We start from the raw sequence: 16,917 nt of genomic DNA, 5'->3' as shown, positions 1-16,917 counted from the left end.
AAAGTTTCAGAGCTCTAATGTGCAGCCTTCACAGTAGAAATGAACAGCAGCACAGAGAGTGCACTCAGCGTTAAAATAACTATATTAACTGAAATTAAAATGTTTATTTTACTGCTCTGTGCACTAAATTCCATGATTAACGACTTTCTGCTGCGTTTATCTCATATTATTTGCATCAGCATTGCGTTTTACTGTTACATTTTTTAATGATTTGGAGGACACAGCACTCATAGGCATTATTCTGTGCAGAAGAAGAGTCACATGATGCATGACATACCCCTTTTTTATGTAAGCGTGCACAGATCCTGAAGCAGGTAGCACTGATAAACACTATTGTGATACCTAGTCTTAAACCCATTATTGTTATCATTCTCAAGCAAGCTAACATAAACATAAAGAAAGCCAAATACAGATTCGGGGAACCACATTAGGGGAACTTTTGGGTAAAATAAGGGAGATGGATATGAAAACAGACTTTGGCTCCAGTTATTGTGGTATTTTAAAGATGAGTTTTAAAGGCCTGGTTACAGAATCACTAAATCCACACTGTATCCACTTTGGACAATCTGTGTGGGGGGTTTTTGTACTTTGTAATCACTTAGACGTGAAAGTCTTCCAGCCAACCGTGATTGATGTGTTAACTTGCAGCAGGGGTGCTGGGCTGTAAGTCACCCGCCGTGCACTTAGCTGATAGTAAATACCAGGAGAGCAAATACAGACAGGAGAGACTAGAGATAAGAGCTGTTGAGCTTGTCTGTCCTTCCTCCTTTGTAGTTGTTGCAGTTATTATGTCTGTGGCAGCAGGAGGTGTAGCATCTTCAGCTATGCCCCATATGGCTCAGTAATTTACTGTACAAGAAAACTGGTTGTTTGCATACTAAAATTGATTTACATTGTACCTTATGTCTCTAATTAAATGCTTATTGCAATTTTTTTTTTAGCAAGAGATCAGTTTCATTAATTTGACACCCGATTTGACTCGCTTGTGGTGAGTGCAAGTACTTTTATTAGCGGATGACAATGGAAGCCCCTGCGCTGCCTCAGGTGGCTTGTGTACTCACAGTTTACATGTTTTATAAGTGTGTAATTATTTATCCAAAAGCTTACCCGGGCTCATGTGTGCTGAAAGACAAATGTGGTCTAATTGGCCCCTCCCTCGCTGATACCAACCCTCTGCGCATCAGGAAGCCACAACGCCCAGCCTCCTCCCCCCCTCCTCTTCCATGCCCCTTAATTACAATGACTAGTTTGATGGATTAAGTCGACTGTATTGCAAAGAGAAGGTTCGAGGGCTGAAACCGCAGATTCGTGTACCTGCCTGAACCGTTTCTGACGGGGCCCGCAGTGTTTCTCCACTGCAACAAATGTTGCTTTAAATGAATTGATTGAGGCTTCTTTTACTCGTTGCTCTGGACTCAGGCCAAGATACAGGCTGTCTAGCACATTAGGCACCACCCCCCTTTGCAAGTTTGAAATGTGAGCTGCCTGCATTTTTTTCCCCTCTCCTCTCCTCTCCTCCCCTCCCTCTCTCTCTCTCTCTCTCCCTCCCTCTCTCTCTCCCTCTCCCTTCTGGCGAAGTGGCTGTGGCTGCTTCTGTGTGATGTGTGTATTGGGAGAGCAAGCAATGGATCACTAGACAGAAAAAGAAGATACATCAATAACAGCTGCATACATCCGAGGTGAGGAGATAAGCATTTGGTTCTCTCTCTCCCTCTCTGCCTGTCCTCCCACCCTCTCTCTCAAGCTCTCTGTCCCCCCCCACCCACCCACCACCACCACCATCACCCCTTCCCCACCCCCTTCTCAGTCTTTTAACCCTTTCCTGCAGCAGAAGCCGGTTCCTAATTTTGGTGATTTTTTTTTTTTTTTTTTTTTGTCACGATGCGTACCTGCATTCTCCTCTGACCACAAACGCGTGTCCTGCTCTCCTTCTTGTTGCTGTTAGTGCTGTGTGAAGTTGCTGTTTTTCTTTTTTCTTTTTTTAACAGCTTATCCCTGTTTTTCCTCTCATTGTCTCTGGGGTATTTGTTGCTTGAGTGCAAAGAAGCCGGTGGCAAGTACAGCAGGAGCCCATTAGCAGTGACTCCATCTGTGATTGGTTTTGCCTGCGAAACACAGAGAGCAGCCATGAATAATTGATGTGTATTGTGCAGTCAGTCACTGGACACGCAGGGAGAGAAGAGAGGAAAACAGAAGCTGCTGCCCTCAGACACCGAGGGAAACAAGGGGGGAAAGAAGGAGGGAAGGGGAGGAGAGGGGTTCGGAGAGAGGAAGAATGTTATAGAGAAGAGAGAAAGGTGGGAGGGATGGAGAGAAACACAGAGCAAGAGCTTTAAAATAGCCCCTCAGTAGTGCAAAGATTGGGCTGTCTTTGTTCTGCTGTTGCAGATTTGTGCTCAGAAGTGTTTCTAGACACACGAGTTCCCTTTTTTTCTGTTCAATGAAGAGTGAGAAATAAGCAGGGACATTGCTGGAGTTAGTCTGGTAGAAATCTGGGTGGCATTTTAGACATGGAGAGGAGACTGAGGAAGAGTCTTTGCCACAGCGAAGAGGACCGGGCTGCAAAGCTGTGAGCTGTCAAAAGGAGGAGACAACAGATAAAGACTGCTGTGTTTGTAGAGGGTGTACTCAGTGACAAGAGGGAAGGTGGATCTGCTGCCACTGCTGTTGCTGCTGCTGCTACTCACAGGAACTTCACATTATTTCACCCCTAGGGGGGCAGATAGAAGGCTGACTCCTGCATTGGTGGGTGCAAGCAGGCACCCTGCCATGTCTTAAACTAACGGAATGGGCTTTGACAGTATGACGAGTGCCTCGCAGCGCCCCGCGTGATAGAGTTGCAACAGCTGACTGCTGCATTTGACCCACTTACAGCTCACACAGAGGGGGTCAAAATGGCCTTGATTATCTCTCTCTGAGTTGCTCTGACCTACTTGAGGCAGCGTTTTTCCACGAGACTCTTGGCAGTTTATCACACCCACTCCCCTCAGTGCCACACAGTGCAACCAGCCAGGCTCACTGCTGAGGCACATGAAGGAATTCACTGGGTTCAGTTCACTGTTCTGTCACGGTCCAAGAGTTTAAACGGGAGCAACAGGTTTCAGTTTAAAAATCTGACTGCAGCGACTCAAGTGAGATACCAGTAAAAGCACTATTGTGGGTATCGCAGATTTCCCATTATCCAGTATCAGGCACTGAAGGGTTCTTGGTGTTATTATTGTAGGATCATAACTTACAATATAAAGCATGAGACAGCTGTTGTGATTTAAATTAATAAAATAATACAATCTAATATAAAATTACATATCTATTAATGTGGTGATTAAGTGGTGTCCTGTACTATATTTATTTTCTGCGTCACCTGTCAAACCCAACGCCGTGTATTTAGCACAAACTGCAAAATGAAGTTTTTGTTACGATTAAGAGTCAGGTGTAATTATTTTCTCCCACTGACGCCAATCGAACACTTCGGTCTCCAGAATTTCGGTTGTTTATTGTTGGCTTTCTCTCCACTGAGAGGGTTTTTGTTTAGCAGTGCAGCAAAGTCAGTCAGTCAGTACAGCATTTGGGCAATTATTCAAGTAATTCTTTGCTAAAAATGTGTCTTTGGGACAATTACCAACATGGTAAGACAAAAACTAGGCATCCACACTTCCAACTGTTCATAACTGTTGCTTTGTCACCTTCAATGAATCTCTTGTTCTTTGTATTGAACATGTTTGGGGGGGGGGGTTCACACCAAGTTGTGAAATTGCACTTTTGGACTTTTTTCTTTGAAGTTTTTCGAGTTCCAAATCAAAATAACAGCACGCTGGAGCATGCCGATTGCTGATGCCATTTGTATACTCGTGGAAAGTGCAGGGCCCTTTGTTGCTTTACTTTAATCAAAGAAAATGCACTGTAGGTAATTATAGGCTGTAGTGTGTTTACACTTCTCGTTATATTGTGAAACCTCAAATGGGACTTTGATCGCATTTGATATTGAATCTTCCAAATAACAGATGTTAAACTGTGACTGAAGACAGAATGAGGAAAAGAGTCTCAAGTTTTGTAGTGGTTTATACAGTTTGTGATATTATAAGCGCTGCTGAAGGAAAACACTGGGCCTCTTATGAAAATAATTAGACTTTTTTTGTACTGTTTTAGAAAACCAAAGCTTATTTCATGGTGTGATCCGCACCTGAAAATATAGATAATCTTAGTTTTAAATTTGCATGTAGTTGCCAGGTGTTACTGTGGGTGGATTCTCCTCCCCATGTCAAAGCGGGACACGAGGGCCTCCGCCTACTTGCTGTTCTTTATCTGACAGAACAAACAAGACCAACTGAGAGCAGACTGCAGCAGCTAATTTTATCTTAATTTTTGATTAGTTCCCCCGAGTAATCATACATTTGGTCCTTTTTTAGGGAGTTGTGCGAAGGTGGAAAGCACTTCATCTTCATGTACTGAAGAAATTAGGGAAATGTCTTATTCAGGTGGGAATGACATGACGTAACAGTAAGAAATGTCCATAATTTTGCTTATAGTAGTATTTTCAGTCATAGCTGATTCTCAGGTAGTCAGTGGCGTACAAGATATATTTTACCATCTGGTCACTGACGTGTGTTTTTGTTTGTAAAGGGGAGCAATTCACAATCAAATGTGTGTCATATAATGAATATTTTGTGAAGTAAATTGTAAAATTTGAACCCTACAGAAACCAGCTGCTGCAGGAGATGTCAGTCTGACTCAGGTACTTGCCATATATTAAAGTGGTGCACAGAAACCCATTGGCTCAGTCCAAGCAAACATACTCATGTTGTAGCTGCTGTTGTGTTGTCTGTCTGAGTTTTACAGTATGAAGCATGTCGCACATGTATTGCCATCTTGCTTGTGTCACAGTTCATGTTTATGTTCTCGGCTTTTTGTCCAAACCATAATCAGCTGTTCCTGAAGTCATTATACCTCTCCATACCCACTTTTGTAAACAAGTTAGTAAGACTTGGGTAAGCTGCACGTACCTCAGACTTATGCAATGAAACTTTATCGATCGGAAACAAGCATACTGACGTTTTATATATAGATAATAGTAAAATGGATATGAGTAGAGGATGTGAAAATAGTAATACAAAATACACTTTGTGAAATAAATGGACTGTATAGAATAGGATAGATGAAAAAAGATGATAAAATTGTTGCAGGAATCTAGTTTAAAATTCCACACTATCAGTCAATTGTACAATACTGCTCTTGAACTACCCGTCATTTCTTTATATTTTGTTTCCAAGGAGTCAGACTTTCTTGTAAGTGATTTTAAAAGGTTTTTTAAAGTAGTTTTACAGGCTTTCTGAAGGTCTTTTGATTTTTCATTTGGACTTTTTATTGTTCTGTCATTCCTTTTCAGTCCAGTCCCTGTACCTGACTATTTTCAAAGGAATGTTTTTTCTTTGGTAAAACACACCACTGGCCTAACTGTTCAAACATGAAAAAAACACCTAACTCAACGCTTGTGTCTAAAAATAACAGTCAACTAAAAAAAAAAAACGTTTTGAACTGTATTTTAAGCACTTTCTTACTATCAGCCTGTCACAGAACACGTAATTTGTTGCCATTTCTTTAGTTGAATGTAAAGAAAACTGTTTGATAGACATAAAGAAGTATTTTGGCATCAACAAGCTGATTCCTAAAGACCTATTACCCAAAAACTTGACATGGTGTGCAGTGTGTCCTTAAAAAGTTTGAGGAAACTGGATAAATGAAGGGCAAAGGAAGAAGTGGCACGGCTACAAATCTGCAGCAGGTGAACAGTATCTGAAAGTCATGTCCTTAAGAAATAGGGAAAAATCCAGCAAAGACCAGACACAGAACCTGAGAGATGCATCTGGCACTTCAGTTGATCCATCTACAGTTCACCAAAATCTCATCAGAAATAGTCTTTGTGGAAGGGTAGCTACCAAGAGGTCATTCTTAAGGAAAGGAGGCCAAATTACATAAGAACTGGACTGAAAATCAGTGGCAACAGGTTTTATGTAGTAATGAATCCAGATTTGAAATTTTTGGTTCAAATTTTCCTCGATATGTACTGAGGAGGTCTAAGGAGAGGTAAAAAGTGAGTGCCTAGAGCCATATGTAAAGCATGGTAGATGCTCTGTCATGTTTGGGGCTGCATTTCAGTCAGTGGTTTTGGAGCTCTTGTCAAAACTGATGCAGAAAAGTAGCATCAAATTTTTTTATATACTATAAAATATCATATAGAAAGTGTCCAATTGGCTTCATTTTTCAGCATCACAATGATCCCACACACACTATTAATGTATTAAACCTGCGATCATCTTCTCAGAGAATGCAACAAAAGATAGTCCACATCCATAGAAGCGCTACAGGATTATCCTTCAGAAAGCCTGGAAAACTAGAACTTGACCTTGAACTTTTTTTATTGTCATTGTACAGTTGCCTGCACAGCGAAATTAGATAACAAGACCACAAAGGTGCAAAAAAAACCTCCACTATGTAGAAGTTACAGGAAACATTGTGGGGGTGTATACAAGGGCATCATAATATAATATAATAAATAAGGGTGGAAGGGCCATGGTCATTAAAGATAGGGATGGCAATTGCACATCTGCCAAGATATTGGACGGGACACAGTCAGTAGCAATAGCAGCAACATAGCCAATCAATAGCAGCGACAGAATGACTGTATGGGAGAAGCCTGCTCACACTCTTAATTAACATTAAGAGTTCTGACAGGCCACTGTCAGAACGCCAAAAATTGTCAGAAGACTTCCCAGAGAAATTATAAGGAAGCTTGCATAAGAGGCTGTGTTAAAGAATAAAGGTGGCCATACCAAGTATTGACTTACAAGCTTGTTAGAATTGCCCTGTGTACTCTATTTCCATGTATATGTAAATGTGTCGATAAATCACAGGACCCATTTTGCATTTTGCTAGCAAAATATAAAGAAATAAGGGGTGGCTCAGGACAGCACTGTATAATATTTTAAAAAATCATCAAAGACCAAGAAGCACTCAGTGTCAGAATAATGTCGGCTTGGATCAGGTTTGAGTTTCATTGTTTCCGTTTGGCTTGAATGTTTATCACGAGGGGGCTTTTTATTCAAATCCTGATCTGTTGCACATATGGAAGTCTCTAATGAGCCTAGAGGGGTGCCAAGACCAGACCCAGGTTCCACTAGTGTCAGCTTCTACTGTATTTATAAAGAAGCTTTGACCCCAGGCCTACTGTGTAAAGGTCACAGGTGAATCAGCCACCAGCGAATGCAGTCGCGACACTGCCGGCCATGCCCAGCACCCTGAGGTGGGCACAACTCCAGGCACATCTGCTCCATTGCTAATTAGTATCATTGTAGACAAGGGCTTAAGGCTGGGCCTTTGTTAATAGCAGCCTGTTGCTTGGGGAAACAGTCTGGCCCCTGTAAGCTGCTTCTCTGCAGGTCTGCTCAACTGATAATCTGGTTGGAGAACTCTACAGTTAGATCAACACTCTGTTGGTATATTGGCCATTTTTAGTCAGTGAAATGCGTTTCATCGAATAAAGAGGATTTCCATCATTTGCTGGGTCTTACTTGTTTTCAAATTGTAATTACTTTAACTAGAAGTAATATAAACATATTTGCTGTTTTACTTTTCTTTCTTCTGCATATTTCCTTTGATTTCCACCAATTTCGGTATAGTTAGCATGTCTTGAGACTTCAGTTTAGTTAACTTATTCACACAGCACAATACAATAGAATAAAATTACAGCATTATAACTGTGTGATAATCCAGTCCTGATTATTCGTTTCTGGCTAAGGAGCCATGCAATGCAAGTGTGACTTTAACAAAATGTTGATTTTTATAGCACAAGATTAATTTAAAAAAAATGTCCACGTTTTTAGTTGTGACAGATCTTAAGAACAGTTTTTCAAAAAAGCTATGAAACTTGACCTCAGGCACTTTTGTTGCCAGACCTTAACTCCCACATTAAGACATAAAGATGTAGGTTTGGAAGGAGTTTTGCTGCCAATCAGCTTAATGTATATTTTAACAGACTAAACACTGACGCTGGGGAGATGTTTGGCTTTAATGCATAGAGTACTAATCCTCAGCAGGGGGTGCAATGCTAGATTTCCACCTTCATGCTTAAAAGAGACACTGAATGGCGTGCCCTGTTTTAAATGGAAGAGATTTGTTGCATGTGCCAAAGGAGATTATCTTTTAAAACACTGCCCTGCTTAGGCAAGGGTTGGTTTCTGTGTTACCATGACCAAGAAATGACAGTCCCACTGATGAGATCTGCATTAATCATCTGGAGATTGTGGCATATATTGTATCTTGTTCCAGTTGGCATCCAGTTAGTCCTAAATCATAATCCTATCTGAAAATCCTTATCTGAAATCTGAGAGCACTGCTATTATTTTGAAGATACATGTTTTAAATTTCCTGCATTTTCTATATAGATAGATACATTTGCATGTCAAAGAGGTTAGCTGGATATTTTATTATAAACTTTATTTTTTTAAATGTACTACAGCACCATTGGTGCGACATTAAGGAACACAGGATGTTAAAACAGCAACCTCCTTGTCTTCCTGCCTCCACATGGCCACATATGCTTGTGGCCTCAGTAAAACCTTTTTGGCGGGAGTCCAAGCGTCCCCCCCTCTTCACTTCGCCGGATGGACATGGCACGACATTGTGGCCATGTGGCCAGCAGGAGGCTGTATTTAAGCCAGGGCAGCTCTGAAATGGGCCATAAAACCTAGCCAGCAAGTCTGGCTCCCCGTGAGGCAACGGGCCTAAGTACTCATTGACAAGACTCCAATATTACCGAGAGGGAGAGTGGCAGAGGGAATAATGTAAAAAAAAAAAAGATGAGGTACAGACAGGAGGCAGTTGTCTGGCCTACACAGACATGCTGTTTTATAGCTGTTAGCACTAATACTTTCAATCCACATCAAAGCTGATCTTGCATTGCTAACACTAACTTTCATCTTTCAATGAAAGATGCATAGCAGTCATGTGAAATCGCCCCTTAACTTTGATGCCGTGTAGCAGCCATGATACCAACATGTGCCTACTTTATACATCATCCCCACCTCATCGGGTTTATGAAAACCCTCAAATATGTTGCATAGCCACCCAAATTTAAAATCTCAAACTAATTTGACAGCCCCCATTTCGAGTTTGCCTCTAATGTCAACAGTTTAAGGGAGTGAAATGTGCACCATGTGTTTAAGGTGTTTCACCTGTGAGCTTCTACCTAATTATCCAGACATGGATGAACAAGTAGCAATCTTCTGGCCTGTCGTGGGGTGACAGGTCCGTAACCTGTTATACACTCGCCTTGCTGGTGAAAAAGCCTGCATGACGAACATGTCGCTTCCATTTCATTATCAAATTGGCATCAATGAATAATTCGTGGCATCTGTGTGAAGACAAAGAGAGACCTGATGCCTGCCAGGTTGGCATCCGTGGCTCTTTGGTTACTGTGTGCATGTCAGGCAGAGCGGGAGATGATTTACGATGCAGCTTGCAGTTTACGCAGGAGAGCTCAGCGGTGACTGGGCCTTCATAAGCGACGCCATAGCAACTACTTATTCATGTAGTTTTCCATACATATGTTGAAGAAAATCCCAGAGTTTTATAGTTCTGGGAAACCTACATGAGGCACATAAGTGAGGGATTCTTTGGCTAAAACTAAACGTGGTTGTTTTGCATGGCTTCTTAGGTGCTTTCAGTAACCAGGGATACCGGGGCTCCCTAGACTCTGTCTTCTTTTAATTGACTTTGGCCTGCAGGAGGCTTGTGTCCATTCAATCCTTTCTGGGCAGAGGAGGGAGGGTGGGCGGAATCGAATGTGAATAGAGCGCTCTCAGAAACCAAAGAGTGCAGCCCACTAGAGCTGCTCTTGTTAGTTTGCTCATGGTCTTTGTTCTCCTTTCAGCCCTTCTGGCTAAACGTCTTCAAACAAGCCATTTAGGGGTCGTGATTCTCTACGACAGGTTTACTGCGAAAATTGGACTTCACTCCTATGGCTAATAAGGGAATAAGCGAGGAAGTACTGTCGATAATGTGACTCTGACGTGATGACAGGATATGTGCTGTGCGTTTGTGGGGAAGTTAGTGACCAAACCATGTGGGACAATGCCAGGTGGGACTCCAGGGTTGACAAGGGAGCAGGTGTCTATTACATACAGAGCAGAGGGAGGGGGAGGCAGAGAACGGGTGCGGATGAGGATCATAGAAACTCTTGGCATCTGCGTTACCTGCTGCCTCCCTTGCAGTGCCCTGCCAATAATGGAAGGAAAAGGAGGGAGGTAGAAAATGAAAAGGAGTAGAGGAAACTATTCTTGAGGCAGCAGCAAGTGTAGGGGTGACCTTTGTAATAGCAGCTATTCATGTGTTTAAGGTTATATTCTCCCTTGTAGCACATGGTCCTTAATCATTATGGTGCTCAATTTTTTTATTTTTTAACAATTTCTTAAAAGCACTAATATACACTGTGTAATGACATACAGTGTTAATGTCTGTAGCATACATGAAGTCTGCATGGAAGTTTTTGCCATCCAGTAGCAACTGCAAAAAAAGATGTATTTTGTTCTTATTAATTTAATATTATTATTCATCACGGTATTTGTTTTTGCATACTTTGACTTACTTTGTAATATGAGTGGAGTGACAGTTGGTAAGTTGGTACTGTCTGGCGGGCAGAAGCTTTGCGTTGGGGATGATTTTACTGGATGAATGATATTGACACAGGAACATCTGCCGAGTTTATTTCCAGATTTTGTAAATTGATTGGTCTGTGTTGTATTTATAGATGAGTCCATGGTATGTTGGGCATGGGCATCACCACTGTGGTGGCTACAGTGGGGCAGCTGTGCAAGTGGAAAGATGACGTTTCAATGTCTGAATCCTCCAGTCTGCATGTCAGTGTGTCCTTGAGTAAGCTGCTGGACTCCAAATTGCTTCTGATGCATAGAATAATGTGCTGTATACACGTGTGTGAATGGGAAAATGCCTTGTGGTGTAAAAGGACTGCACGTGCACATGTACTGTGTAAAATCAATACGGTTTACTAAACTGAGATTAGAAGGTAATGCTGGCTAGCTTGGTTAGCAGCAAGCTAACTCACTAAATAACCGACCTTTATTGGTTTAACTGTGTTAGAATATTTTGTTTAATTACCTTGTTAGTGCAGAAAGAAAGTAGACCTTAAAAATAAGCTAATGTCCCAAAAAGCAAATAACTTTACACACAACCTTGCAATTGAAATTTTAATTGAGATCTCTCTAGCACTGATAGTCACATGTTAAGGTACTACAGTGCAGCCACTTGGCCTACATAACAGTATATGGTAGTCACTGTCATTTTTTTTAACACATGCCTATATAGCTGCCTTGTTGCCTACAGCAAACTGATACATGAAACTCTTAGAAATGAGCAAAATTTTAAGAATCTTTTAACAGCACAAAATAAATTCTATCAACCTCCATACAGATATCTCGAAAGATGAACATCTAACTTTGCAGTCAAATGACAAAAATATTAATGTTGCAATCTGGGTTAACTGACCTTTTATTAAAAGCTCTTTGTTTTCGGGAGAGCACGGCAGAGCCCAAATCAGAGTGTTTAATCAGCACAGTTTATCTCTCTGCCTCGTGTCTGCATGGGCCATGGATGGAAGGTTGGGGGAGCATTAGGCTATCATTGGATAGAGCATTGAATAACTGTCAGGGATGCAGTCCATGTCATTTGTCATGTCTCCCTGGGGCTTTATGACAGCAAGTGAAGCTGGAAGCTGCAGACCCAATCACTGAACCACCCATCTAGTCCCAGCAGATGCGTTTACCACCCTTCGCCATGGTTGACCATCAGGCTGGGCAGCTGAGCACCAGAATATCAATACGGCTCAGACTCAGCTGGGCCCCTGGGACCATCTACGAGGCAAACAGGATAGCCTTGTCTCCTTATGGAAGGCAGAGACTCATTGCCGCCAGGGAGACCAATGTAAACATGGCAGAAGGATGCTCTCTAGCACAAAATGCCAGTTTGATTCACTCCAGAATGGTCTTTGAGATTTGGAAGTGCAACACCTGAGACAATTATCTCCAGATTTGGCTCTTCTCAGAGAGACAGATGAGTCTATTGAAGGGCCGTCTGTGGGAGGAGTGGAGAGGAGAAACAGTAATCCTTTTGTGTTCCTCATCTGCACTGTCCTGAGCCGTGTTTGGGTGTAGGACGAGTAGGAGGGAGCGACTGAAGAGAAACGAGTTGGCTGTTCCTCCTCCCGTCATCTGAAACCTGAAGTTTATCCTCTGAGTCAATGACAGGGCTTCTCCTTTAAACCGGTTGGTGCTTAGTGGAGGTGGTAATTTTGTGCAGAGATAAGCCCTTTATCTAATGATGGGGTAGAATAATTCTTTAAGTGGCAACACTTGTGATTCCTTTTCTCTCTCTCTCTTTTTTTTTTCCTGTTTCTCTCAGATAGCCGATGTATTGTCATCTTTCTGCTATGTTCCACACGGTTGTTGTTTATGTCCTGCGGCTGTTGATGTCGGCCTCGGCGTGAAACAGGGACGCTGTCTGCTTACCCAGACGGCCCCACAGTGGCACAGCTATGGGATAAATTGTGGAGACATGTTTATCAACATAGAAGAAGTGCAAGTTACCCCTTGTTGGAAGAGAATAATGGGACCTAATTGAGCTGTAACATGCTGGCTGGTCGCCAGGCCCTTGAATTGAAAACTCTCTCCATCAGAAGGGGGTCTGAGGAGAGGGAGGGTGCTGTTAAAAACACTGCAGGACGTACTAACATAGATGTGAAACCCGTAAACCTATTAGCCACACTTGGATCCGGTTTTTATCAAATTAAAAGTAACTCAGGAATCTGCGCCTTTACCTTTGAGCGTGATGCTTTTAGCAGAAAGTGCACCTGAGCGGCCTTTTCCGTCAACTAAAGCACAGCCGTGGTAAAGTCAGATCAATTCTCTGGAGGAACAGCACAGCCTGTCTCCTGGCACCTGCCTTGCCAAGAAGAGGAGGGGGAGGAGGAGGAGAGAAAAAGAGAGGGAGCGTGAGCGGGTGGGAAAGAGGAAAAACCCAGCTGCCTCTGTGCCTGAGCCCCGTGCTGCTTTTAAAGGAGTGGGAGGGAGAGGAGAGGGAGAAGCAAGGAGACTGCTGGCACCATCTGTACATGTCTTTTGTATTCCAGCCCTCATCTTTACACAGAGTGAGGCTGGTGTGCTCAGTGTTCAAATGAAAGGATAGGAGGTGCCTTTTGGGGTGCAGTGCTCTGAGAGGAGAAGGTGTGTGTTTGTGTGTCGAAGCAGAAACTCAGTTTTGTCCTCGGAAAATTCGCCACACTCAGAGGACATCTTGTGTCCTATTTATTTTACGCCTGTGTGTGTGTGTGTGTTATTATAAGCTCGTGCTGTTTCTTTCCTTGTCTGAGTGTGCTGGTAAGCTTGTATGGTTTGCAAGCAGCCATGTGTGGTCAGATGTCTGGGTTGCCATGTTTGTGATGGGAGTCAGAAGCTTTTGTTTGTTCCTCCTTCCTATCAGCCCCATTAGACTGATGTCTCCTCTCTCGCTGATTCATTCAGCCTTCTGTATTTTCTTTATTTTTAATCTCGGTTGTTTCTCCCTTGTGCGTCTGCATCTGTATGTGTGTGTGTGTGCGTGTAATATGTGGCAGCCCACCCTTGCATGTGGCAGCAGGGTGCATCTGCCTGCGAGGACAGCGCGCACTGTCTGCTGTCATATTGACGTGGCTTTTTTGCGCGAACCGCAGCTGAAATCACCAAGCACTCTGATTCACCCACCCCTCCCGCTCCTTACTCAGCCTAGAAGTGCTGTGAATCATAAGAGGAGGTGGCTGCCCTGCTCTTTGATTGAATCCACATTCCCTTTCTCCTCAGACAGCCACAGAGAGAGGCTAGAAGGAGGCAGAGGAAGTGAGAGGGAGAGAAAAGGGAAAAGTGAGTCTTTTGTAGTTGGCACAGTACAAACACATGCACTGCAGATGAAAAGCATATGATTCGATCAAACGCACTCTGTGGTAGCTACCTAACCAAGTGGTAGGTAGGTGGGGAGAAGGGAAGGACTGGAATTCATTTGCAGGCCCAGAGTGAACCCTAGTGGCCATGAGCTACAGTGGCATGCAGGATTTAGGCTGATCCTTTATATTGCAGCTTAAAGGTACAGGCTTTGGGCTCTTAAAATGTTCCAACATTTCTTAGAACAAACACAATCATGATTTAGAAATTTCTGTCCACGGGTAGACTTTTCAAACTAAATTAAACTGAACAAAAAGTAACAGGATAAAAATATTTTAAATAGCAGAGCCTGTGCATGTGGGTCGCACATGGCTATTTATGCAATGACATTTAGGTGTGGTTATGTGAGTATTAGCGTAAATATAAGCACAGTTGATATAAATCAATGGCCCCAGTGTGCACTTGTGTGAGGTATGAATATAAGCTGTTTAGTGCATTTCCCCCAAACACTCCTGTTTTCCCTCACATGAAATATGCTTATTCACTAACTACAAGTGCCAGAAAATAAACCGCCCTAATTTTGAAATAAATAATTTATTTACTAAATAAATAAATCATAACAACCTGTAAACATATCACTCTTGAGCAAACATTGTTTTTCACATCTCATGAATGATAGGATGTCTTTGTGTTTAATGTTGTTGCACTGTTACATACTGTTTGCTTGTTCCATTTTGCAGGTACCTTGCACAGAATATAGCTCCACAGTTGTGCCATAGGGTACAATGCATATTTATTTTTGTGCACTTTTTTCCAGTCAGGCCATTGCTTTTTGGATTTTTAACATGAACTTTTGCTCAGAAGTGTTTTGCTTTTTTTGTTCTTAAGTGCTTGCAATAGTAGGGTGGTACCTCTGTAGTTATTTCTAACAGGTCTCCAATAGTACTTATGTACTCTGCTCTCTTTCCAGCCCTCCTCTCCTCGTGGTGTGAGGAGCTTGGACGCCTCCTCCTCCTCCGTCACCAGAAGAACAGGCAGAACGAGCCTCCAGGAAAAGTGCCCATGCAGCCCCCCATGAGTTCCATGAAGCCCAGCCTCTCACATGGGTCAGTGTTCACTGCTGTGCTTTTTGGCTTGTGTGTGAGATGTGTTTGTGTGTGTTGGGTATGCGAACAGACAGACTGGGCCCTTGGGGAAAGCCCTTCCTCTCTGTGTGAGGCCCGTTGTTCCTTATGGATCAGTGGCTAGACAAACTGCCAGACAAACTGCATTTAGCACAGTCAATAGTGGCAAACAGTAACTCAACCATTTGCCTTTCAAGAAGAAGAAGAAAAAGACGCATTCATATTTTTTTAAGCTTAACCACATAACTTGCCTTTTCCTGTCTTTCAGCAGTTGCAAACATACTTACTAGAACTATACTGTAAATACTTGTGCTGCTTGGCAAACCATTTTGTTTTGCTTAAGTGAAATGTGTTTTCTATTCCCTGCAGAGATGGGTCTTTTCCCTATGACTCAGTTCCCTGGCAGCAAAACACCAACCAGCCTCCTGGTTCAGTGTCTGTGGTGACCACTGTGTGGGGTGTGACCAACACTTCCCAGAGCCAGGTGAGATCCCCTTTTTGCTTGAGAGTAAAAATGTGCCTGTTCCAAGTCTTTATATTTAATAGCTGTAATAATACCACCTGCAGATTTGTGTATTTGGCAGTGGTATTCTGAATTGAACCTCATCTGAAATCAGTGAAACATTTACATGTGTTTTTCCCTCTATTCCTAATGTGTAACAGGTGTTGGGGAATCCCATGGCCAACAGTAACAATCCCATGAACCCTGGTGGTAACCCTATGGCCTCGGGTATGTCTGGTAACACTCCAGGTATGAACTCTCCTCAGTTCCCCGGTCCGCAGCAGCAGTTCCCCAACAAAGGCAACTCAAACCCGGCCTATATGCAGCAGGGGATGTACGGTCGACCCAACTACCCTGGAGGAGGAGGCTTTGGTGGCAAGTAAGTAACCAGTAGATGGATTGCTGATGGTCACTGGAGTGATTAAAAATGCTTAAAGAACTAATTCAGACAATTACTTTAATTAATTCTCTTCTCTAGAACTTCTTTAATATCTTTTTGCTTATTCTTATAGTTACCCTGGAGGGCCGAATCCTGGACCCGGTGGAATGGGCATCCCTCCGCACTCCCGTCCTCCCTCTGACTTCACCCAGCCTGCCGCTGCTGCCGCCGCAGCTGCAGTTGCTGCTGCTGCTGCCACCGCAACTGCCACTGCAACAGCAACTGTAGCTGCCCTGCAGGAAACCCAGAATAAGGACATGAACCAATATGGACCGGTAGGATGACGCACAAACTGATAGCATAAACTGTTGCCTTTTGTGCACGTGTGAGACTACGGTACTTAGAATTCATCAACTTTGACTTTTGGCTCTATCCCTTTAATGCTAACAATAGCAAGCTGGAGTACCACATTTATTTGCAACAGAAGCAAACAAACTGTTTCTCAGATGTTGATACCATTTTGTTTCTTTCTGGTGGAGTTTTTTTGTTTGTTTGTTTGTTATCTATAAAATCTTTTGATTCAACAGAAACTGCGTAATATTGACAGTCAAGTCTGAGGTGGTTGATCAAATTCTTTTTGTCTTTCAGATGAGTTCCTCTTTCCAGATGGGGCCAAATCAGGCATACAACAGTCAGTTCATGAACCAGCCAGGACCCCGCGGCCCTCCATCCCTTCCTGGAAACATGGGCACAGGCATGAATGCATCCAACATGAGCGGGCCTCCAATGGGAATGAACCAACCCAGGGGCCAAGGCATGGGGCCTTTTGGGGCACACGGTCAAAGAGTGCCTCAGCAAGGCTATGCAGGTCCTCGGGCTCAGGGCATGGGTATGCAAGGCATAAAAAGACCGTACCCAGGGGAGGTGAGTGGA

General features: G+C 43.0%; 1 protein-coding gene across 5 annotated transcripts in view; it reads left to right on the top strand.

The window, feature by feature from the left end:
* Positions 1-16,917, top strand: part of LOC308391219 (zinc finger MIZ domain-containing protein 1-like) — a 110,256-nt gene that overhangs the window by 86,195 nt on the left and 7,144 nt on the right. For 4 of the 5 annotated variants that reach the window (XM_080873740.1, XM_080873742.1, XM_080873743.1 and 1 more), the window contains 5 exons: positions 14,950-15,085; positions 15,473-15,587; positions 15,767-15,984; positions 16,118-16,319; positions 16,633-16,908. In XM_080873740.1, coding sequence (XP_080729866.1) covers positions 14,950-15,085; positions 15,473-15,587; positions 15,767-15,984; positions 16,118-16,319; positions 16,633-16,908 — 947 coding nt within the window. Of the gene's footprint in view, positions 1-754; positions 1,680-14,949; positions 15,086-15,472; positions 15,588-15,766; positions 15,985-16,117; positions 16,320-16,632; positions 16,909-16,917 lie in introns of those variants that run through there. The other variant, XM_080873744.1, reaches the window with a different exon arrangement.

The sequence above is a fragment of the Rhamphochromis sp. 'chilingali' genome, assembly GCF_963969265.1.
Source record: "Rhamphochromis sp. 'chilingali' genome assembly, chromosome: 22".
Lineage (NCBI taxonomy): Eukaryota > Metazoa > Chordata > Actinopteri > Cichliformes > Cichlidae > Rhamphochromis > Rhamphochromis sp. 'chilingali'.
This window is presented reverse-complemented; position numbering and strand designations above follow the sequence as displayed.